Below are 23,448 nucleotides of genomic sequence, written 5' to 3' on the forward strand. Positions count from 1 at the left end.
AAAAGATTTAAGTTTGAAACAGACCTTATGCCCTGTAAATTTTAGGCATTAGTATTTCTGAGCATCAACTATGCAAATCAACTAATTAAATACCCACCTCCCCATTTGTAACAACAAATAAATGACAACTGCCCCCAAAAGATGTATAAAACGTTTAGAATAGAAAATCAATAAACATCTCAACTAGTAAAATTACTTTTTCAGCATTAAAAAATAACTCGTGAAAATGTAATATAATTACGAAGTGTCATATTCATTTCAACTCTTATTTCTGAAATAACATATGGAAGAATTTTAAAGAAGAAAAATGCTAGTTTCCCAAAATAGCACGATTGTTACCTTTCCCCAAGATTGTTACTTTTTCCCAAGGTTTAAAAAATAAATATTACCATCATGACATCACTAGAAAGAAATTGAAGCATACAAGGAATAAACTATAGTTTCTTTTTATATCAAAATGTACTCTTGAAAATGTGTTTGGCACAGTGCTAAATCATATATAGTTAATACTAAATATTGCAGGATACAATAAAACCCTGGAGTTAATTGTTTACACCCTCTTATGGGAATGAAAATAATAGATACCAATTATTCAGAAGTCAGCCTATACAAACTTGTATAAACAATATTTTGTTTTGCTTTGAAAACCAGTGATATAATAAATTTTACATAAAAGACTGCAAAATAATATAAATGGATTTAAACAGATCTTTACAATAAGAAATTCAAATGGAAACAGACAAGTAACAAAGAGAAGTAAAAAAATTTATTGCAGTATTCGCTCCACCAGATTGCCTGGGGATCCCTTTTCTTGTATTGTTTTCAGGGTGACCTAATACATCAAAATCTACATTTACAAAAACTCCTTCTGTAGATAGGTCATAGATACTGCATGCTTTTTTTTTTCAACAGAATAAATTATATATCCAGGAGATTCTGCCATTTTACAGCCTGGAAAAAACAATGCTTCCCTGGAAACTGGGCTAAGCTAAAGAAAGCCATCCGCTGCTAGGTTAAACTCCAAGAACACTTTATTAAGAACATTAACAGACTAATTTCCAACATTCACTTGTTTATTTTTTAAACAGAAAGTTTTTTTCCAAGATATAAACAATTTTTGTTAAACTATAATACAGTGGGAGTAAAAATGAACTGAGAATCTGTTTCTGCTGCACAACAGCGAAGGGAGCTCCCACAAAAATGTTTGCCCAACATTTCCTTCTTTTGTTCCTGCATCCCAGGTTCCATTCTTACTCTTCATAAAACTGATTTTTTTTTGCCAGAATGTTGATATTTCAAGTTTTTCTGCCTTTTAAAAAAATTCCTGTAAATTTGGCTGCATGTACAAATTCATTAGCTGGAAGTCCCATCCTTGGCGGCATACAGGGATCGTAAAGTCTGAACAACTTTATTAGTCAGCTTATTAGCACTCGTTAGAGCAATTTTTTTGTAAATAATGTCTGACTCTTTAATAGTGTCTACCCAAGGCACCAGTTTGCGGCCATCACGGCGCTTAGCCTCAGTCCAGGAGCCACTGTAGGAGCCTGCCATCCACTGAACACTGAAGCCATTGCTGGTTTTCTGTACTACTCTTGCAATTTGTGGTCGATCTTTGTACTTTGGACAGCAAATAGCGATGACATCCATGACGTCAACACTTTCATTCATCTGTGCTGCCAACTCCGTAGAGTCTGAATTTCGTTTTGACCTTCTCAATGACTAAAACATTGGGAGGGGGGGAAAAAGACCAAGTGTTACACAAAAGAATTTTAGTGAAATTATTGTTTTTATTGCTTTTAATCCCTTGACGCCGGGAGTTGGGATTTCCCAGCACACTTCCATTGCCGGCAATGAGACGCACCGTGACCGCCAGCGCCAAGGGGTTAACACATACTTGTAAAAGCATATAACTCTTTAATTTGTACCCGTGTTTTTACTCTTATTGATATATAAAATTATATATACATTTGAACCATAAAGCTACATAAAATTTAGCAACAATAAAAAAGGATAACACACATTAATACAATCCAAAGAAAAATTAATAATCCTTTATGCTGGATAAATCTCATTTCTGTTTTTTTCTTTTTTATTGTCTTTTATGTTAAACTTTCTACAAAAGGATGTATAAATGGTTAAGTAGAGAATCTCTATCTACAAAATGTTTTCTCTCATAAGTATTACATTACTTGGTGTACATTTAAAAGACTGACATATATAAGCACATAAAAATCATTTTACGTAATACGCTGCGAAATACGTTGACTCCTCCTCCGCCTCACCCCTGAAGTGCCTCCTCCTCTATCCTCCCCATCACTTTCATCATCTTCTGTCTCTGCTGCTGCATTATTTTTAGGGCTGCCTCCTCCAAGCAGCGAGGTAATTGCTTTGTTCCGAGCATTTGTACTAGCTGACACTTCCCCTTCTTCTTCCTCTTCATCGGGGTCCAGGTGTTCCATGAGAAGTTTGAACTACAAAAATCAGATGTTAATTTAGAATTTTAAGTCAATATTTCAAAGACTGTCAAGTCCCTACATGTTTTCTTTTTAACTTTTTTCCTAAATGTTTTCTAGGGCAGTAGTTTGGTATGGGTGAAATAGACTTTAGCCATTGTCTAAGTCAGGAGCTGGCAAACATTTTCAGTAAAGAGCCAGATAGTAAATATTTTTGGCTTTGCAGGCTATATAGTCACTCTCATGACTACACGACTCAGCCATTGTAGTGTGAAAGCAGCTACAGACAATACATATATGAATGTGCATGGCTGTTTCAAAAACACTTAGTTTTATTTACAAAAACAGGCAGTGAGCCAATTTGGCCCATAAGTCAGAGTTTGCTGATCCTGATCCAAGTCATCAAAAGCAATTGACAGACATTAAATTTTCTGCCCCCCTTGAGCTCTGCCAAGATAAGAACATATAAGAGGAAAGAAAAGATGTTGAGTAATTTTAGATGAAAAGTAAACTAATTTTCAGCTTTAGAGTATAAAAAAGCAGTCTATAAAATAATGTGAAATAGGTTTCATTCTTGGTAAAAAAAATCATTATTAGTTATGTTTGGCTACCTGCTTTAAATAAGATTAAAATAACAAACTTCATTTTTTTAATTTTATTTTTTGTTAATGTCTACAGCTCCTGGTATTCCTAGGTGGTCTCCCATCCAAGTACTAACCAGGCCCAACCCTCCTTAGCTTCCGAGATCAGACGGGATCGGGCATATTCAGGGTGGCATGGCCGTAGTCAAAATTTCATTTTTTTAAGACAGTCTTTAAAAACATTTTTTAAACATTAAAAAATTTTACTGCAGTGAAATATACAGAACATAAAATTTACCATTTAAATTATTTTAAAGTGTTCAATTCACTGGCATGAAGTATATTCACAATGTTGTGCAACCATCACCACTGTCATTTGCAAAATTTTTCATTAACAGAAACTCATTCTGTCCCTATTCAATAACTCCCCGCTCCTCCCTCCCCTCAACCCCTGGTAACCACTATTCTATTTTCTGTCTCTATATATTTGCCTATTCTTAAAGATATTTTAAAAGCACATTTAATACATATATACTCTTACAAACTTGTTGAGTACATATGTAGGAGACATACAAATATATTTGCAATATTTCTGTAAGAACGTATGAAAAAGTAGTAATACTGGTTGCCAGAAAGGAACAGAATGGCTAAAGAAGGTAGGAGGATGACTTTTCATGGTTTTTCCTTTTATGAAATTTAACCATGTAATAAGCCACAGAATTAATAAAAAACAAAAAAAAAACAGAAGAAAAAAAACAAATAGGCATAACTTTTTCCTAAAAACTTTCATTTTCGCTAAAAAAAAAAATTAATTCATGGGCTGGCAACTTCTAAGAAAAAATAATTATGATGCAGTAGGTGAAATGGGAAAGCAAGCTTAAAGTAACTCCTTAAAACCAGAGAGAAAAATCTTGATAGTTTGTGAAAATTACCTTCAATGTAAAGAAGGATAACTAACTCCTAAAATTTACTTTTTGAAAATGCCATTATTAGAAAGAATTATATTTTGGTTTTGCTACTCACATCTAGATACTGTTTTACTATACTCCTCTTCACATCTTCAGTGATTTTGGAATTAGCCATATCACTCCGCAGGAAGTCCAGTGTTTGTTTTGGATGAAAATGAACTCCTGTTTTTCGGTTTATCGCTTTATCATATACTTTTGCAGATTCAGACGGAGAGTATTTCTGAATTTTACTGTTTGGGGAAAATAAAACCATTAACTAAAAATTTTCCAGGCATTTACATTTAAATTGCTCCTAGTTAAATTTTATTTACTAGTAATTACACTTTTGTCATACAAAATTATATTTATTTTATATAATTTATAAGTTCAACCAGTGAACTTGTATATAAAATAAATATAATTTTAAAAAGAGAAGTAAAGGCATAAAGGCAAAGGTTAAAAAGAATAATATTCTCGTTTCCCTCAGCATTTGTCTTGAATAGAGGCATCATTTAAATGAAAGCAGTGTGATTTTCAGACAGTTTTAATATAATTACAATACTACCTCAGTGGTTTACCTCGTTCTACTTTTTTACCACCCCTCCTCCCCGCGCCAACTATATATTCCCTATACAGCAGCCAGAATGACTGCTTACAAACCTGTTTCATATTATTAACAATTTTGCTTAAAAATCTTTCCGACTCTTTAGCACTGCCCCAAGACCAAACCAAGTTTTAAATTACTTTTAATTAGTTGCCAACATTTAACATCAAGATATTTGTCATAAAAATCTGGATTACCTAGCTTATTTTGAAAAAGTGGAAGTTGTGACTACATTGCGCCCTCTCTCTTCATTGGTGACAAGCTGATGAACACCTGGGTAATATCTGAGCCCTTTAGATGAAACATACCCTTTCCAGTCTGCCAGTGACCTTCTACCACATCCATCTTACTCATTACACTATCTGTTCCCTATGAACATTTGACTTTGCGATTCCTACCTATTGTAGGGGTTTGATGAATGTGAAAAATGATTAAAATTCCATGGGTACTGGTAGAAAAGAGATACCTACAGTGACTGACGGTTAAGTAAAATTTCATGGCATTCACAATAATTAGAACTTTTTTTTATCTCTTACTTTATAGAATACATTAAAGACTATTTGAGTTCTGTTAGAGCTCAGCCTAGTTGGTCTGCATCTATTTTTCATTCATAATTCCTTAGACACTTAAATTTGCAATCTATGTTAAGATTAGCCTAATTCTCTAATAAGATCTTTTTAAGGAAATCAACAAAATAAGACCTTTAATTTACAATGCATTATTACCAAGCCAAAGAATACATTTTACCTCTGTTCAATAACAGAATGGACGAATTATGGTATATTATACAACAAAATACTATGTAACAATAAAAAGAAACAAACTTTTTTTAAAGGAGCATTTTCAATATTAAAGAAAGAGTGAGATCAAAACTGGGTTTAATATTTCTTTATTATCTGAACAAAGTTTTTTCTTTCCTTGCTTATGTAATCTTACCTATCTGAAAATCCACAGAGATTCTTCAAATGTTGTTTTAACATCAGAAGCAATAAAATACCCTGGGAGACATTTGCAAACTCGATTAAGGGAGCTGAATTTTCTGGCAAACATTTCATCACTGAATTTATATCATCTTCTGAATCTGAATCTGAATCTGATTCTACTCGTTTCCGTGACTTCCGAGGCCTGGAAACTTCTTCTTCACTTTCACTTGACTCATTTTCCTTAGTAGGTGATGATTTTCTCTCTTTCCTTTTGTCTTTTACCATAGACTGAAAGAAAAGGAAATTATTTTGTTTGAAAAATAAAAACAAAATGTCACTGACAAATACATATATGCTCCATTCCAACAGCTTCTAAATTCATCCTTAAATTAATATTTTATGCACTGAAACCCTCTGCCTTTCTATAAACAACTGGAGATGTAACCTTTGGGGGGAACCAGTAGGTTCCACGACTAAATAAAATCATATATAATCAACTTCTCTGACCGCATCCCTGCCTCCCATGAAAAAACTCCTTCTGAAATATCATTCAAAGGGAAACAATTTTTTGTAGGATAGTAATGAAAGATAAATTAGCTATAAAAGTATCAATTTGGTACATAGGTAAGCCATTATAGAGGAAGAGCAGTAATTACAATTTAACTGAGGAAGAATACTGCAGGCTGAACACCCCCAACTTCTATCAAACTCTCCCTCTTTAACAACTTTTCAGCAATATGCAATTTTTCTTATACATATATTCGGTCTTTTTACTTTATGAAATTTAAACTCTTAAAAAAAAACAAAGTCAGCTGAGTTTAAGAGGGAGAAAAGACTAGATTACAAAACAATTATTCAAAATCTGTTAGGAAATAAAACAGGAGAAATATTTACAGGTATATCCACAACAGTAAGTAAAGTAAGATATAATATAATGGCTAAAGTTCCTGGGAAATTATTAACTTCTCAAACTTCTACGTGCACATTAAAAACCTAGGGATTCCATTAAAAACAGACTCTGTTTCAGCATGTGTAAGGTGGGGCCTGAGGTTATTCAGTTCTAACAAGCTCTCAGGTGAGGCCACTGCTGTTGATCTTGGTCCACATGTTAAGAAGCAAGAGGTTTAGATACCTCTGTAATTCCAACTCTTCTTAGGTGTTAAAATAATGTCCCTGATTTACAAGTTTGACCAGGCTGAGTTTTGAGCAATATAATTTTGTAAAATGAGATCTATTTGCATCATCAGGCACATGAAAATATTCCAATTATAAAGAATTTACAGAGTGCAAACCATGTGCCTGATGTTATATCAGGTACTTTTACAATTAAACCAATTATATATTTCCTCCTAAAAACCAAGAAAGAGAAGACATAAGGTTTATAACAAACTTTACTAAAGTTCTGGGCACATGATATACCAACTTCATGATGATACTGGTGTTGAGGGATAAGAAATCAATATATTATATAATTTTGTTTTTTTTCTTGTAAGTAAACTATCCGCCTCTCTCTCTGCAAGTGTGCTATTATGATCTACAGCATTACTAGATTTATAGAATAGCAAGGTACTTTAAATGGGGTTTAAATATATATGAATGGACACCAAACACTTAAGGTCAGTGCTTAAAGTGAGAGAAATAAAATGAGATGGCTTATGAACAGAACAATCCATTTATACATATATCTTTTATATTATATAAATTATATAATCTTTCATACTATATGAAATCTATCCATCTGAAATGGACTAACTTTAGGTCTTTCTTAATGGAAATAAAATGGTAACCCATTTCCTCTCCCCAATTCAAGCACAGCCCAGATTTCAGTAAGTTCATTTAGATTTTATAAACCTGTGAAAAGAATAAAAAGCACAGCAAGAAACAGTGAAAATAGCATGCCTGCACTTTGACAGATGCATTAAGAATAGTAATGTGTGTAACTTACCTCCTTGAATGACTGCAGTAGGTTACTACCAGAAACTGAGAGTGTAATGTCTATATGATGCATTATAAACAACGGCTCTTCCTGTGTCTGGTATGGAAAACAGGCTAGATTGTCTGCTATATACAAGAGCATATTCACTTCTGTTTTCTGTAAATTTTAAAAAAAGGTACACGTTTAGTGGATAATCCAGAAATCCATCCAAAAAGCCTCTTTAGAAAAAAATATTACAGGGCACTTTCACCTCAGTTAATGTTTCAGAGAAATAAGAGGGGAGGGAAAGAGGGAGGTAAGAAAAAGAGAGGAGGGGGAACAGAAATGGATTTTATAAAATAATCTTATACTCATTTAAAGAGACTTCATAATGACTTATACCATAGTACTATACCTCAAGGAGGGAAGAGGTGAAATTTTTTAGTGTGCCCAAGTAGAATTTCCTTTATATTCTTAGAGAGTACATGGAATCTTTATGCTACATCCATACCACATCAGAAAATATACATATAAATTCATAATTATTTTTCATTGTGCTGAGAGTTTAACCCATATGGAGATCAGTTACACACAGTTACTATTCTGTCCTCAAAAATATGTGGTAATTATAGTACTAATATGTAGGTTAAAAAAAGTTCATCTACCCATAAAACATTTGTCAGTTTTCTATATATATGTAATTTAGAATATCAAAAATCATTCTGACAGTACTACCTCAGTTTCACACTATAAAAACTCTGAAGTAGGCAAAATTTAAAGGAAACAAAATTTAAAAAGCAACAGAGTTTCCGTGTTTCATGATCATATAGAATATAAACAGAAATATGTTAATATTTAAGTTTCTTTAAAACATTTACAGCTTAAAAAAAAAAAAAGAAAAAAGAGCAATAAAAAAATACTCCCTCCTATCATCTTCCTCTATCCTGTCATCCAAACAATAGAAAACCCAATAGAAGCAGCAGCATTAACAAAAATCCCATAGCACATATGGAATAAACTTGCCATTTGCATTCATGAGACTCTCACTCTACTTTTTATTTTAAATATGTATCAACACTTAAAGTTGAAGAAATGCAGACATAGAACCCTACCTCATCTATAGGTTTTATTACACACACACACACACACACACACACACACTACTATCACACACACACACACACACACTTCTACTGAACTGAAAACGTAGGGACAACTCTGACAAACCTTTTCAAAACCTCAGAAATTCTTCAACTTAGGTCATAATAAAGTCCCATATTGCTTCTTCCTTTCAAAAATTAAACTTCTTAAAAGAATAGTCTAGGGCTGCTCCTCCTGTGTGTTCCTCATCATTCTTTAAAATCATGCTTTTGTGCCTCAATGCTTCACTGTTTCTGTCCACCAAATATTCTATTCTATTTTTTTTTTTTTTTACTTCTCCTAGACTTCTCAGTAGCATCAAATACTATTATCCACTCTTTCCTTCCTGAAACCTTCTTCCTTAATTTTCTGTTCTAAACTCTTTGACTATTCCTCTTCTATGTCCTTTCCAAGCCAACTTCTTTTCAAACTGCTTTTAGCAACAATCTTGTTATTCTCTCAGATGTTCAGGACGAAAATATTCCAGTTATCTTTTGACAATTCTTCTCACATAGTCTTATTTATTCCTTCCTCACGTTTCTTTTTTCCTTTCCTACTGTCCATTGTTTTCTTTCCTACAGTCATCAAAACAGAGTAATTCCTATAACCTCCAATGTGAATGTAATGCTAAATTTGTGTTCCTAAAATGCTTACGGCACCTGTCCTCATCATTTTATTTAAACACTTTCACTGGCTTTCCACGGTCTATAAGACCCTCCACAAAACTTGCTTCATTATGACCTTTCTGTTTGAACAACCTAGTCACTATTCCCACATATTTTTACCTTTGTACCTTTATTCATGCTTTTACCCTTGCCTTAAATAGATCCATCTCATCTAATGTCCCTATGCCTTCAGTATTTTGTTCCTCCTCTGAATCCTTTGTTGGAGGTAGTAAGAAGAATGCACTGCATGATGAGAGCTGGATTTAGCATTTCACATGCTGAGGTGACAGAACATCAACCTAATGACATACAGCAGGCAATGAAACCACACAGAGATGAAGCTCGGGAAAGAGATAAAGGACTATAGCAGTATTATTCATACAAACCACTTGGTACTCAGGATATGCTAACTTTTACTATTATTTCCTTTATTTTGTGCCCTACATCTTAACTGGAGTTAAGAGCCAATGAGGGCAAGAGGATTATATCACACTATTTTAGACTCCTAGCACAATGTCCTAAACAAAACGATACTTTAATGCTGGTGATGTAATGATGATGATAGTAATGATGATGATTAAATTTGATCCCAAGAATTTTTAGAATAGATGTTTGTAATATTTATTTGCTGGGCCATATATCTAAAAATTTCATGTACTATTGAAAAGAAGAGGTCTAGTAAGGCATCTACATTCTGGTAATTTTAATTTTGTTTTATTGAAAAAAATCTGGTGCTGAAACAGCAATGGAGTCAAGCTATCAAGTGATTAAAATAAGAAAAATAATTCTTTTGTTTCTAAAGCTTTACAACCATAGACTAATTGATATGCTCTATGTGGGCAGACATCACATCTTCTAACACAATGGCTACCACATAGCAGGTGCTTAATAAAAATTTATGTATAATGAATGAATAAACTAAGAGGTAAGCTTAAAGAAAAGGATGTTGTGTTTTCTTGGCTTATGGTCCTGGAAAATGCCACTTGTGTAACAGCCAAAGGTCAAAGGATCAAATTATAATTACACGAATGTGGGCTCTTTTAAGGAAGTCAACTTGAACAAGCAGGGGATCCCAGCAGCTAAAAACCTAGAACAGTTATTCTAACAATATTCAAATCTGAACAGAAATGAGTGAAATCTCTCTCCCTCCCTCTCTCTTTTTCTTTCTTGCTCTCTCTCATCTATCCCCCAAAGTGACAGTGTAGTGATACAGCTTATTTAAGGGTATGCTTAAAAGATCTGTTTTCAAAGTTTATAAGATACTCAGTATGGACACACTATTATACTTTATCTCTCATTGTATTTATTCTCATGAAAAATTTCCCATCCAATTCTGACTGTATACCTTGTATTAACAAACTTGCTGCATGTTTACAAGTAAGTAATAAGCAAAATATTTTGTTCTAATATGAATATGGCCAGGACGATTACCAAAGACTCAAACGCACGTTTAAAATAGTCGCTATTACTTACTAAAATGTGACTATTTTAGGCATAACATTTATTAAACATTTATTTTCTTAAAATAATAAGTTTTTTATACTTACTGCTGTGTCATCAAAGAGGTTGAGTAAAGAAATGAGAAATGCTCGTCTGTGCTGGCGGTTTCCACGGATCATGGAGTAAAGGTGTGAACACAAAGCACTAGAGGACTCATCCTGTCTGAAACCCCTTACGGGATCTTTTAGGCATGTGTTGATTGCCTGTTGTACCTGGTAAGACATCTTCATACCAGCCACCGCTTTCATCTGAAATCAATAAAAGCCTCATTTTTGTTATGGAAATTAAGTCAAATTAAAAATATATTTTGAGCATTACAGTCGAAGCTAACTTCATTATGTGGTTTTCTTACTTAAATAATAAAATCATAGAATGCAAGTGCTGGAAGAACATTAGAAATCATCTGTTGAAATCCCTTTATTTTACAGTACAAAATATCGAGACCTAGAAGAGTCACTACTGCCACGACCACACAATAGGAACTAGAACCCATGCATGCCAGCATGCTTGCTGGACTATTACCTCTAGCTCAATCTTAAGAGTTAATTTTAAACAAGAATAAACATCTTACAGGACAAACTTGCTGTATGTTTACAAGTAAGTAATAAGCAAAATATTTTGTTCTAATATGAATATGGCCAGGACGATTACCAAAGAAATGGTTTACCAAAAAAAAAAAAAAAATGTTTAAGTTTAGATTATACAATTTAAATATACATACATGAATGAATCCAGCATATTTTTTGTCTATTTCCACAAGCTGCTGATCAGCCTTGTTCCGCATAGCTGGTTCTGGGTCTGTGCCCATAGCAATTAAATATGGTACACACTAGAAATAAAAATACAGGATTTATAAAACATCATAGTAGTAGAATCTCTATAATATCCTGACATATGTTAAAACTCACTGTATATCTGGGATATGTAAATTTAGCTTTATAGGCCTTCTTTTAAATGCCATCTTTCAGTGTCCTTTTAAAAATAATTAACCTTACCTTAGAATTAGCTTAAAGCAAAAAATAAAATAAAATAAAAAAGTAGTGAAGTGCAGTAAAAATGATAGTGAAATTTAAACAATTTCAATGTGAATTTAAGGTTCTTTAACAGAAAAGGGCTCCCACACTAAGAATATTCATTTAAGACTATGATAATCATACTACAAATGTGTAATCCAATAAATTTTTCAAGCTTGACTGAATTTGCTATGTAAAGATAACATAGGGCAAAAAGTAATTTGTCTTCCACTCCCAAAACTAGAAAAATACAAATTTTCCCCCATAAAGTTGATTTTAGGTATGTCTTCAATGATTGGATAGCTAGTATTTTGGTAACAACCATATTTAGAGTACTTCTAAAGTCAAGAAACACTAAAACTCAAATGCATATGAATTAGATAGCAGTAAGAAGAGAAAAACTACAAAAACAAAAATAACTTTAAAAAAGTACACATGGCACTAACTGGAATGGGTGATCATGGATTAAATCCTGAATCAATGGGAAAAAAAGTCCATAAAGAATATTATTAGCTAAACTGGCAAAATTTGAAAGTAAATTGCATATTAAATAATACAGTATCAATGTTAAAATTCCTGAATTTGATTATTGCATAATTATGGTTTTATAAGAGAAAGTCCTTATTCTTAGAAAATATGCTCAAGTGTTTAGAGGTAAAGAATTATGATGTCTGGAATTTACTATCAAATGACTTAATGTAGAGATAATGCAAATGTGGCAAAATATAACTAATGGTAAATATTGGTGACGAGTCTGAAGAAGTTCATTGTACCATTCATGCAACTGTTTTAAATGTGAAAATTAAAAGGAAAGTTTAAAATAGCAGATACAGTCATAAAAAGCACAACTACTTGAAGCCATTTAGAATACCAGCAAAGAGTGCTAAGTATCTCAAAAATTCGAGTCTCAGCATACTACTACTGTACATTTTATTGTGATCTTGATGATTACATATAGCACATTTCAGAAAAAGTTCCACAAAAAGTAGCCAAAATAAAAATCTTGGAAAAAAAAAATCCTGAAGGGTCATGGGCTTTGGTTATCTAATAAATTCACTTCTGTGGTCTACGGCACTCTCCTGAACATGTCAGGTGGTATATATACTACTCTATCAGTATTAGCTGCCAATCCTTAGTAATACTATTATGTCTTTATTCCATCATTTGGTCCTCATATCAATGCTATGAGGTGTGAGTAGTTGATATTACCTTTAGTTTACAGATGAAGGAACTGAGTTCAGATTATGTAATTTACTTTGCTGTGAACTAAAATCCACTCTGTTTAACAGTTAGATTATATTCCTAACTCCAGTTAACCCTCTTGACATTACAGGTTGTTGGTTTTTAGGGATAAGAGTTAAAATGGATTATAACAAATCTATCACTCCTACTCAGAAAGTGATTCCAAGTACATATTCTGCTAGTATAAATTGGAAGTTTGTTTAATACAGACAACATTATAAGTGAATGGGTATTTTGCAGTATTGATAACTTAAGAGACAGATTAAAACTTGGACTCTTAAGAGTTTAGGACCAAAAAAAAAAATTAAGAGGAACAAAGAACTACTTATTCTCTAACCACAATGTCATCATATAATAACAAATCTGGCTCTTTTAGTAATTCCTGCAGTTATTAATACATACTTACCTGAACTGGATGAATAAGACCTTGGTTTAGAGTCAATGCAATGACATTTAGGGCAAAGTGGCGTACACTTGATTGGGTGTGAAAAAACGCCTCAAGCACCTGTTTGAGGTAAAGCTGCATGATGGAACTACTCATCCCTGAGGAAACATCACCCATTTCTTTTAAATCTTCCTGTTTTGCAACTTTCTTCCCTACAAAAAAAAGTAACATATTAGAACATGTATACTAAACTTTACTTAAATACATCAAATTAGACCACAACCAAAAGCACAAAATGTTATAGCTAGTGCTTTGGCTCAATAGTTTTTAATCTCCCCCCCCTCCCCCCCGGACTCTGTCAGAGGTCCCTTTGAGAACCAGATGAGAATTAGAATTCCTCTCCTCTCTCAAAATGTTAATGTCTGTACAAATATTAAATTTTACAAACTATTTTACAGACTTTATGAATACCCTTAAGCCTAGATACGGACTTATGGACTCCTGAACCGAATTCCTTCATCTAACAGATTAGGAAATTTAGATATCTAAATTAAAAATGAGTCAAGAGTATTTTAACTGTAGCCACACTGGAAAATTTAAAACTATATTTTCACTTACAGTCTCTATCTGCCTGTTGCATACGTGTATCCTCTTCTTGCAGGTAAGTCTGGAGGTTTTTTAACACTTGTATTTTTAAATTTACTGAGGAGTTCTTATCAGATAAAATATTATTATATAGGTTTTTCACCTCTTGCTCAAACATTAGACTTGGATGCTGAATAAAAGCAAATCCTAAAGAAGAGAGAAAAAAATCTCTTAATATATTCATATTAAAATTAAATATAACATTTAATAAAAATGTTAATAAATTATACAAAGAGCTCCTTATTTCAAAAAATTAGAACTTAAAATGACTGGAAGAATATTCTGGTGGCCTTACCTAGAGAAGTATTAGAGCAGGTACTTCTTTCCCCATGAATTAAAAACAAGAAATTGCATTTCAAAGGAGAGTTTCACACAAGAGGAAACCTTGAGGAGGGAGCAGGGCCTAGTGGCTAGGGGAGTGGATTAGGAGTCAGGAGTCTTGGGTTCTATTCCTGGCTCCACCACTGACTTGTAGTGTGACCTTGGGTGAGTCACATAATCTCTCTGTGCCTCAATTCTCCATCTGTAAAATGGGGACAATAATATTTACCACCCACCTACCTCAAAGGGATGTTTTCAGGATTTAAGAGGTAATGTCTGCAAACATTTTTTAGATCCCTAGCAAAAGGTACTACATTGGCAGTATTTTTTTAACCACAAGTTAACAAGTAGCAAAATACTATTATCCATGTTTATTTGTATAAAGTGCTTATTTATGCAACATAAATGAAGATCCTTGATGATAGCAAGTATTGTTGATGCCAAATAACAAACTAAACTCAAAGCATAGAGTGATCAGATAACCAGCCCAAGGTCACACAGGATAACTATGGCCCAGGCAAGATGTCAATGTCTTTTATTAACTAGCCTAGAGGCACTAGTTCCTGGTAGTACTGCTTCTTTAAGTTAAAATTTACATACAGTTGACCCTTGAACAACACAGGTTCAAACTGTGTGGGTCCACATATACAAGCATTTTTTCCCCAATAAATACACAGTTGGCTCTTTGTATCCCTGAGTTTTGTATCGCAAATTCAACAAACTGCAGATAGAAAACAGTATTTTCGATCTGCAGTTGGAAATCCGCAAAAGCAGCAGACGGACTGTATGCATTGTTCTATGCCATTTTATATAAGGGACTTGGGCATCCGTGGATTTTGGTATCCGTGAGGGGTCCTGGAACCAGTCCCCCATGGATACTAAGGGACAACTAAATTTTGGGGGAGTCAAAAGTTATGTATATATAAAAAGTAACATATGGATTTTCCTCTGCACAAGGGTCATTGTCCCTAACCCCTGTGTTGTTCAAGGGCCAACCATATCTGTTCCCTGAATTAGATGTAAGACTATTAGTTTTGCTACTTTATATGACTTATGTCCAGACTGAATATTGAAAGGTACACATTTGGCTTGAGGTACTAATGTACAAATATAATGCCTTAGTAAGTGATATATGAATTCTTATTATTAGCTATATGTAATTTTCTGAAAGGGATGAAGAGGAATAAGATAATAAAATTTAAACTTATTTAAATAAGGTTTGGTTAACTTAGAATCTTTTGTTACTCATTTTAGTTCAAAAGACTAAATTATAAACCTTGTTAATGCTACCAAAATAAAGTTTCAAAATAAGTTATTAACCTTATTGAGTAGCTGTACATGTATTTGCAAATAACAAAATACAAAATGAAAACCTGGACAGAGTGCTCTTCTTGTAATTTTTAAAAGTGCATTCAATTCAGGTACTTTAATGATAATCCTTCTCATATTTCTCTCATATTCCATTATCCTTCCAGATAAGCCACAAACCTAACCTGCAAAGGCACTAATTTACTACATCAGTGCTCCTAGAAAAATATGGGATAGGTATACATCCAAATTGTTCCTTTTAAGTTGGTTGCCACGTGCTTCTACATGAACAAAAGTCTGTGTAGACTGCCCACTGCCTTAACTAGGAGCAGCAGATACATATAATGACAAAGCTTTGTAAAGAAAAAGAACAATGTAAAAATACATAACAGCAAAAAGTTCTTCTAAATTATCTTTCTTTATCAAAGTGCTTTAATGAATATTCTTCTGAAACCCTATGAAGTAGGGGTAGGAGACAGTATTGCCATCTCTATTTTACCAACAAGAAAACTGATAAACAGAGAAGTTATGTGACTGGCTCAAGGTCACCCAGGAAGTCACTGGCTGAGCCAAGAATGGAACCCAGGTGTTTTAAAACCCCCAGTCCTATATTCTAAACAACAGATCCTATTGCAAATAGAAACATACTTAAATAAATCAACAGTTTAGATTCACAATATTTTAAAATTTGCTCAACCTCTCAAACAACTAAAAACTATAAAGAAATTTAGACTCAACTTACCTAGACCAATGATGGCTTTTGTTTGTACTTCTTCATCTGAATGTTTTGTAAAATACATCAATAGTTCAAGTACTTTATCCTTTATGTTAACCTAACAGGAAAAATCCATATTATAAAGAAGAGTAACTTATAACTTAGATCAGTTTTTAGCTATAAAAGGAAAAAAAAAAACCTAAAAGCAAACAATGACAATTTCCACATGTGAATCTTTCTAAAGAATAAATCACCAATAAGCTTATAAATTTTAGAATAGCAGGATTCAAAATAAAGAACAAGTGCCAGAATGTAAATAATGTACTGTCCTTCACTGAGAAAGTGAAAAAAAAAAATCAATAAAGTCAGTTTCTGACCTAAACAGTGTGCCTACTGTTACAAAGCTAATATAAGTTGTGCATACTTATTTTATTACAGACCAGTAACGAACAGTTCACAGATCAGAAGCCAGTCCAAGGACCATGTTTTGAGTAGCACTGTCTCAGAATTCTCATTAAACTCTAATGATGCCTTCATCCTGGAGCATTATACTCATTTTCAGTTTGCAGGATCACACAGTTCTATTTTACTACAGCATACTAAATAATATTAGGATCTTTACCTTACTGTTGCCTTTAAAATCTTCCAGATCAAAATCAAAATGTCGACATAGTGCTCCAACAGTGAAAAGGGATCTAAGAAGTGCTGGTTTGTTTGTTAGAAGTGAAGTGTTATTTGGATCCTCTTGGTGTTGACTTTTTAATTTTGAAATGGCACCTAATAAAAATAATATTTAAAAGAACCCCTTTATTCCTTGAATTATTATGTTCAAATAATTACTACTAATGAATTATAACTGAATTTTATTAATGGTTCTAAGTATTAAATATCTAGAATTATAAGGATACTCCTTATAATTAAAAGAGCATAAAAGAATTATAAGGATACTCCTTATAATTAAAAGAGCATAAAAGAATTAATGTTAAGAAAAAAAAACATTTAAATTTTATTTTACATAACAGGCAGAAACCAACATTTATTCATGAATAGATAAATTTCTGAAGTAATCATATTGGGTTATTAAGAGAATACAAAAGATATTAGAAAATACTGCTTCCGAGAGTGGACCATAGACGATAATCACACTTCTTAAAATTCTCTAGATGCTATCATTTATCAAATGTATTAAAAAGGAGTTGGGACAAACTGCAGGATCTAGCAGAATAATTTTAAAGCCCAGGTACAGCACTTACCATAGTATCTATTGAAACAGGCCCATACAAATTTAAAATTTTGTGTCACTTTATTTACAACTGCCCCAAGACAGCTCACACAATGTTGCACTACCTAAAAGATACAGAAAATGTTATCATTTAGACAGAAATTAAAGATAAGCAAAGATAAGGGCAAAAACATGATTAAGTTATCATTTGTGAATTCTATACTAATCAATACAGAGATGGTAAACTGAATGCTTACAGTCATGCCATATTTGATGATCAGTTTCATCAGATCTTCTTCAATAGTGGCAAGGAAAGTTTCACTTGGATGCTCCATCAGTGGTACCACCAGCTCTAGGATTTTTGCAACATTGCAGATAACCATGAAATCATTTTGTGTCTACAGAGATAAAATTAGTGCTTTATGAATATCAAAATCTCAAAAAAAGCTATATATAGTTTTATGTATTTTGGGGTACAGTATTTATGAATGTGAGATTTCAGTGAATAAAAAAAAAAAAAAACATTAGAAAAGAGATTTTTAAGGTAAGGAGAAAAGAGTATCAGACCGTATCAGGAACCAGGATTCTAACTATGCCACTAACTTGTCATATGACCTTTGAGTCACTTACTTAATCACATGCTATAGTTATTCTTTTTTTCCTAAAATACAACACATGTCAATTCTGAACAAAGGTATTTAAATATTAACAGAGTATTTCTTAATATCTTAGAAATACTCAAGATTGGTACAGTTTTTAAAATTAGTATTTTTCAACTAGGGTATGTTAACCTAGTAGTTCTCAACTGGGGGTGAATTTGACCCCAGGGGATATCTGGCAATAACTAGAGACATTTTTGTTGTCACAAGAGGAGTAGGTGGGTGTTCTACTGGCATTCGTGTATAGAGGCCAGCGATGCTGCCAAACATCCTATAATGCTCAGAACAATTCCTGATGACAAAGAATGATCTGGCCCTAAATGTCAATAGTGCTGAGCCTGAGAAGCCCTGTGTTAACTCTTTTTATGATACATTAAAATGTAGACCCTCAGAACTAGGGATAAGTCTTTTTTAAAAAATTTAAATTATAGTAAAAAAATTTTGAACTTTAGAAAGTTTTAAAACTTTGATTAAAAAACTAAGCAGATTTTTAATAGGTAAAGCATTTTTTAAAAATCAAAAGGTATTAAAGGATTTACAATAAAAAGTCTCTTTCCTATCTCTGTCCTCCTCACCCAACTCCCCTACCCAAAGGCAACCAAAGTTACTAGGATTTTTTTTTTTTTGGTAGAGTAAGGCTTTCAAATGTACCTTTTTATCTAGCCAAGCTATCATTCCTTATTCTTAGAAATAAGTTATTGACACTCCTTTGGACTCTTTGAGCTTATTATCTCACAGTTAAAAACTTTCCCACCTCACATTCATCAATTCTTTCAGCATACCCAAAGAATTAAATTAAAAAAATAGGTAAGATGAATACTTCTAAGAAAAACAGAAATCCTGTCATTTCTTTGCCATCTCCCACTTCCATCCCCTTTAAGCAATAGGGAATGAGTTAAAGTAGGCCCAAAAACAGAAGTTTCTGTCAAATAAGATAAATTTATTTGAAGATCACTGTTAAAACTTTATTTTTTAAAACAATGTAGCTATAAAAGGTATCCATCCAAACAGGAAATGAAGAAGTCAAACTGTCACTAGCTGTGGAGGGACATGATTCTCTATACAGAAAACCCTAAAGATTCCAGAAGAACACTACTGGAAACAATAAGCAGATACAGTAAAGTTTCTGGATACAAAATCAACATTCAAAAATCCATAGCGTTCCTACACTCTAATAATGAAGTGTCAGAAAAAGAAGAAAAAATAATCCCCTTTGCAATTGCAACAAAAAGAATAAAATATCGAGGAATAAATCTATCAAAACATGTGAAGGACCTATATTATGAAAACTGTAAGACCCTATTAAAAGGAATCGAAGAAAATACCAAGAAATGAGAAGATATTCCGTGTTCTTGGATTGGAAGAATCAACATAGTTAAAATTACCAGATTACCTAAAGCATTATATAGATTTAATGCAATCCCCATCAAAATCCCATTGGCATTTTTTAAAGAAATGAAATAAAAAATCATCAGATTTGTATGGAAGCACAAAAGACCCCGAATTGCCAAAGCCATCCTGAGAAAAAAGAATGAGGCTGGAGGCATCACTCTGCCCGACTTTCAAATTATACCATAAAGCAGCATGGTATTGGCAGCAAAACAGATACACAGACCAGTGGAACAGAATCGAGAGTCCAGAAGTAAACCTGTATTTATATGGTCAAATAATTTTTGACAAAAAAGCCAAAAACATATACTGGAGAAAGGAAAGCCTCTTCAATAAATGGTGCTGAAAAAATGGGAAAGCCACCTGCAAAAGGATGAAACTAGACTGTTGTCTATCATCACAACCAAAATTAATGCAAAATGGATTAAGGACCTGAATATAAGACCTGAAACAATAAAAGGCATAGAAGAAAACATAGGAATGAAACTCAAGGACCTTGGACTTAAAGAGGATTTTATGAATTTGACTTCAAAGCAAGGGAAGTAAAAGCTAAAATAAATGAATAGGACTACATCAAACTAAAAAGCTTCTCCTCAGCAAAAGAAATCATCAACAAGGTAAAGAGACAACCATCCGAATGGGAAAATATATTTGCAAGCAATGCCTCTGATAAGGGCCTAATATCCAAAATATACAAAGAACTCACACGACTCAATAACAACAAAAAAAACAAACTATCCAATCAAAAAAATGGGCAGAGGACCTGAACAGACACTTCTCCCCAGAGGACATACCAATGGCCAACAAATATCTGAAAAGATGATCAACATCGCTAGCTATTAGGGAAATGCAAATCAAAACCACAATGAGATACCATCTCACACCTATTAGAATAGCTATAATCAACAGGACAAGTAATAACAAATGTTGGAGAGGATGTGGAGAAATAGGAATCCTCATACACTGCTGGTGGGACTGCAAACTGGTACAGCCACTATGGAAAACAGTATGGAGCTTCCTCAAAAAACTAAGAATTGATCTATCATATGATTCAGTAATCTCTCTACTGGGTATTTACCCCAAAGACTTGAAAATCCATCTCCAAAAAGATATGCATACACCGATGTTCAATGTAGCATTATTCACAGTGGCCAGGACATGGAAGCAACCAAAGTGTCCTATGATAGATGACTGGATAAAGAAGCTGTGGTACAGTTACCAGAATGGAGGGGGGAGGGGGAAATTTTAAAAATGTTTAAAAAAATTATGTATATATAGTATGAAAAACATAAACTGGCATTTAAAAAAAAATAAAATGTATAGCTCGGAAAAAAAAAAGCTGTAGTACATATGTACAATGGAATATTACTCAGCCATAAGAGATGAAATACTGCCTTTTGCGACAACATGGATGGACATTGAGGTAATCATGCTAAGCAAAATAAGCCAGACAGAAAAAGTTGGAAATCACATGATATCACTTATATGCGGGATATAAACCTAAAAGCAACAAAGGAACAAGACAAACAGAGTCTGATGGACATGGATAACAGACTAGTGATTACCAGAGGGTAGGAGGAGGGGGGAGGCAGATGGGGTAAAGGGGGTCAAATATGTGGTGACAGAAAGAAATCTAACTATGGAACACACAGTGTAAATATATATATACCTTACTGTTAAAGTGTACAGCTGAAACTTACTGGATTTTGTTAACCAATGCCACCATAGCAAATAAATTAAAAACAAACAAATAAACAACCTAGAAAATTTTTTGAAACTACTCTTAACATTACTGGTCTGGAAAATCAAGTAAGAGAAGTATATTAAAACCTAGAAGAAAAATTTAAAGAAAGATAGAAATCATGATGGAAAAAAGCAGAATATAACACTAAGAAGAAATACTGGAAATGATATAACATAAGCTGGTTCAATATCTAAAACATTTAAAGATTACTGAAAAGAAAAAAAGGGCTCACAAGTCAAAGGTAAAATGGGCAAATGATACGAATAGTCAAGTCACAGATAATCAAGTCCAACTGGTTAATATCATAAAAAAATATATTCGACCTCTGGAAATCATGGAAGGGAAATTAAAGTAACAAAAAACCATTCCTCTACACCTGTTAGACTGGAAGAGAGTACATAAATGACACAGGTTATCTGTACTGGTTTCCAAAGAGGCTATAAAACATGTCCACCAGCAATCTGGCAAGATCTATTAAAAATCAAAACCAAAACTAAAATCAGTTTCCACAACCTAGCAAGTCCATGCCTCAGAATCTATCCCAAAGAAAAAATAACACCAGTATTTTAAAAGCAAAGCTGACCCTGGAACAATATGGGGGTTTGAGGTGCCGACCTCTAAGCAGTCAAAAATCTGCATATAAGCTTTTGACTCCAAAAACATAACTACAGTCGGTCCTTCACATCTGTGAATTCAACCAACCATGAGTGGGAATGAGAAAACACTATTTTCAATCCATGGCTTGTTGAATCCATGGATGTGAATCTTGCAGATACTAAGGGCCGACTACTTTATTTATTGGAAAAAAAAATCCATGTATAAGTGGACTCACACAGTTCAAACCTGTGTTGTTCAAGGGTCAACTGTACATAAATAGGAATGTTTATTAAGGAATTATTTGTAGCAGCTATCAATAGGAGTCATTGTAAATACCTGCCAAAATAGGAAATGGTTAAATAATCATAGGACATCCATAAAAATGGATAATATATAGATATTCAAAAGAAAGACTTACTATATATATATCTCACGTGATTTGAATTTAATAAATACACCTACTAGAACTGTATATAACATAACCTCATTTTTAAAAAAAACCAGGTCAACCATTTATGTGCGTCCACAATTACAGAAAAACATGGATAAAGTATGTAAGGATACTATAGGTTGCTTATACCGAGACAAGGAGAAATAAAGATGAGGATAGGATATAAAAATTGAAAAAGGTGTCTATAATATATGAGGTGGCCCTATAGTAAGTAGTCTCCTTTATTTGTGGTTTTGCTTTCCATGGTTTCATTTACCCAGGGTCAACTTTGATCCGAAAATATTAAATGGAAAATTCTACAATTAATTCATAAATTTTAAGTAGCGTGCTGTTCTAAGTAGTGTGATGAAATCTTGCGCCATCCTGTTCCATTTTGCCCAGGACCAGGACGTGAATCATCTCTTTATCCAGTGTGTCCATGGTGTACACATTGTTTTGCCCATTAGTCACTTAGTAGCTGTCTTGGTTAATCTGAATGACTCTTCCAGGACTGCAGGGCCTGTGTTAAGTAACTTTTATTTTACTTCATTATAGCCCCAAAGTGCAAGAGTAGTGATGCTGACAATTTGGATATGCCAAAGAGAAGTGATATAGTGTTTCCTTTAAGTGAGAAGATGTATATATATAGAAAAAAGTACAGTATATATAGGGTTTGGTACTATCTGCGGTTTCAGGCATCCACTGAGTGTCTTGCAATGTATCCCCTGCAAATACGGGAAACGACTGTATTTACATAAAATTTTATATTTGAGTGTGTATACACACACACATATATAAAAAAACTGTACTAACTGTTTTCAAAGTAACCTTGCCTTCAAAAATATTGGTTTAAACAGGAACTATTTAGAAGTTACATTATAGTCCAGATTCTAAAGGCAAACTGACATGGGGTTGAATTCCAGCTTTAGCACTGGTTAACTGTGTGACACTGGTCAAAGTATTTATATTCTCTAAGCTTAGTTTCCTTACCTGTAAAACTGAGATAATGGTACCTACATTTCACAAAGTAAATGAGATAAGGCATGTAAA

The 23,448-nt window shown here is 33.2% G+C and overlaps 1 protein-coding gene and 1 non-coding gene across 4 annotated transcripts in view; both read right to left on the reverse strand.

Moving 5' to 3' along the window:
• Window positions 1-430: 430 nt before the first annotated feature.
• Window positions 431-23,448, reverse strand: part of NIPBL (NIPBL cohesin loading factor) — a 166,339-nt gene continuing 143,321 nt past the window's right edge. Inside the window, exons 35-47 of one of the 3 annotated variants that reach the window (XM_039842640.1) lie at window positions 17,837-17,977; window positions 17,611-17,704; window positions 16,980-17,134; window positions 16,385-16,475; window positions 13,987-14,160; window positions 13,390-13,580; window positions 11,450-11,557; window positions 10,776-10,976; window positions 7,454-7,600; window positions 5,522-5,796; window positions 4,058-4,232; window positions 2,283-2,471; window positions 431-1,719 (exon numbers count right to left, since the gene is read on the reverse strand). In XM_039842640.1, the coding sequence (XP_039698574.1) occupies window positions 1,354-1,719; window positions 2,283-2,471; window positions 4,058-4,232; window positions 5,522-5,796; window positions 7,454-7,600; window positions 10,776-10,976; window positions 11,450-11,557; window positions 13,390-13,580; window positions 13,987-14,160; window positions 16,385-16,475; window positions 16,980-17,134; window positions 17,611-17,704; window positions 17,837-17,977 (2,307 nt within the window). In that variant the 3' untranslated portion in view covers window positions 431-1,353. Of the gene's footprint in view, window positions 1,720-2,241; window positions 2,472-4,057; window positions 4,233-5,521; window positions 5,797-7,453; window positions 7,601-10,775; window positions 10,977-11,449; window positions 11,558-13,389; window positions 13,581-13,986; window positions 14,161-16,384; window positions 16,476-16,979; window positions 17,135-17,610; window positions 17,705-17,836; window positions 17,978-23,448 lie in introns of all 3 variants that reach the window. The other 2 variants (XM_039842641.1, XM_039842642.1) reach the window with 2 other exon arrangements.
• LOC120586453 (5S ribosomal RNA) lies at window positions 3,123-3,241 on the reverse strand. The gene has a single exon (XR_005648706.1). It is a non-coding gene; the product is annotated as a 5S ribosomal RNA (ribosomal RNA).

Source organism: Pteropus medius, unplaced genomic scaffold (assembly GCF_902729225.1).
Source record: "Pteropus medius unplaced genomic scaffold, Ma_sr-lr_union100, whole genome shotgun sequence".
NCBI classification, from domain to species: domain Eukaryota; kingdom Metazoa; phylum Chordata; class Mammalia; order Chiroptera; family Pteropodidae; genus Pteropus; species Pteropus medius.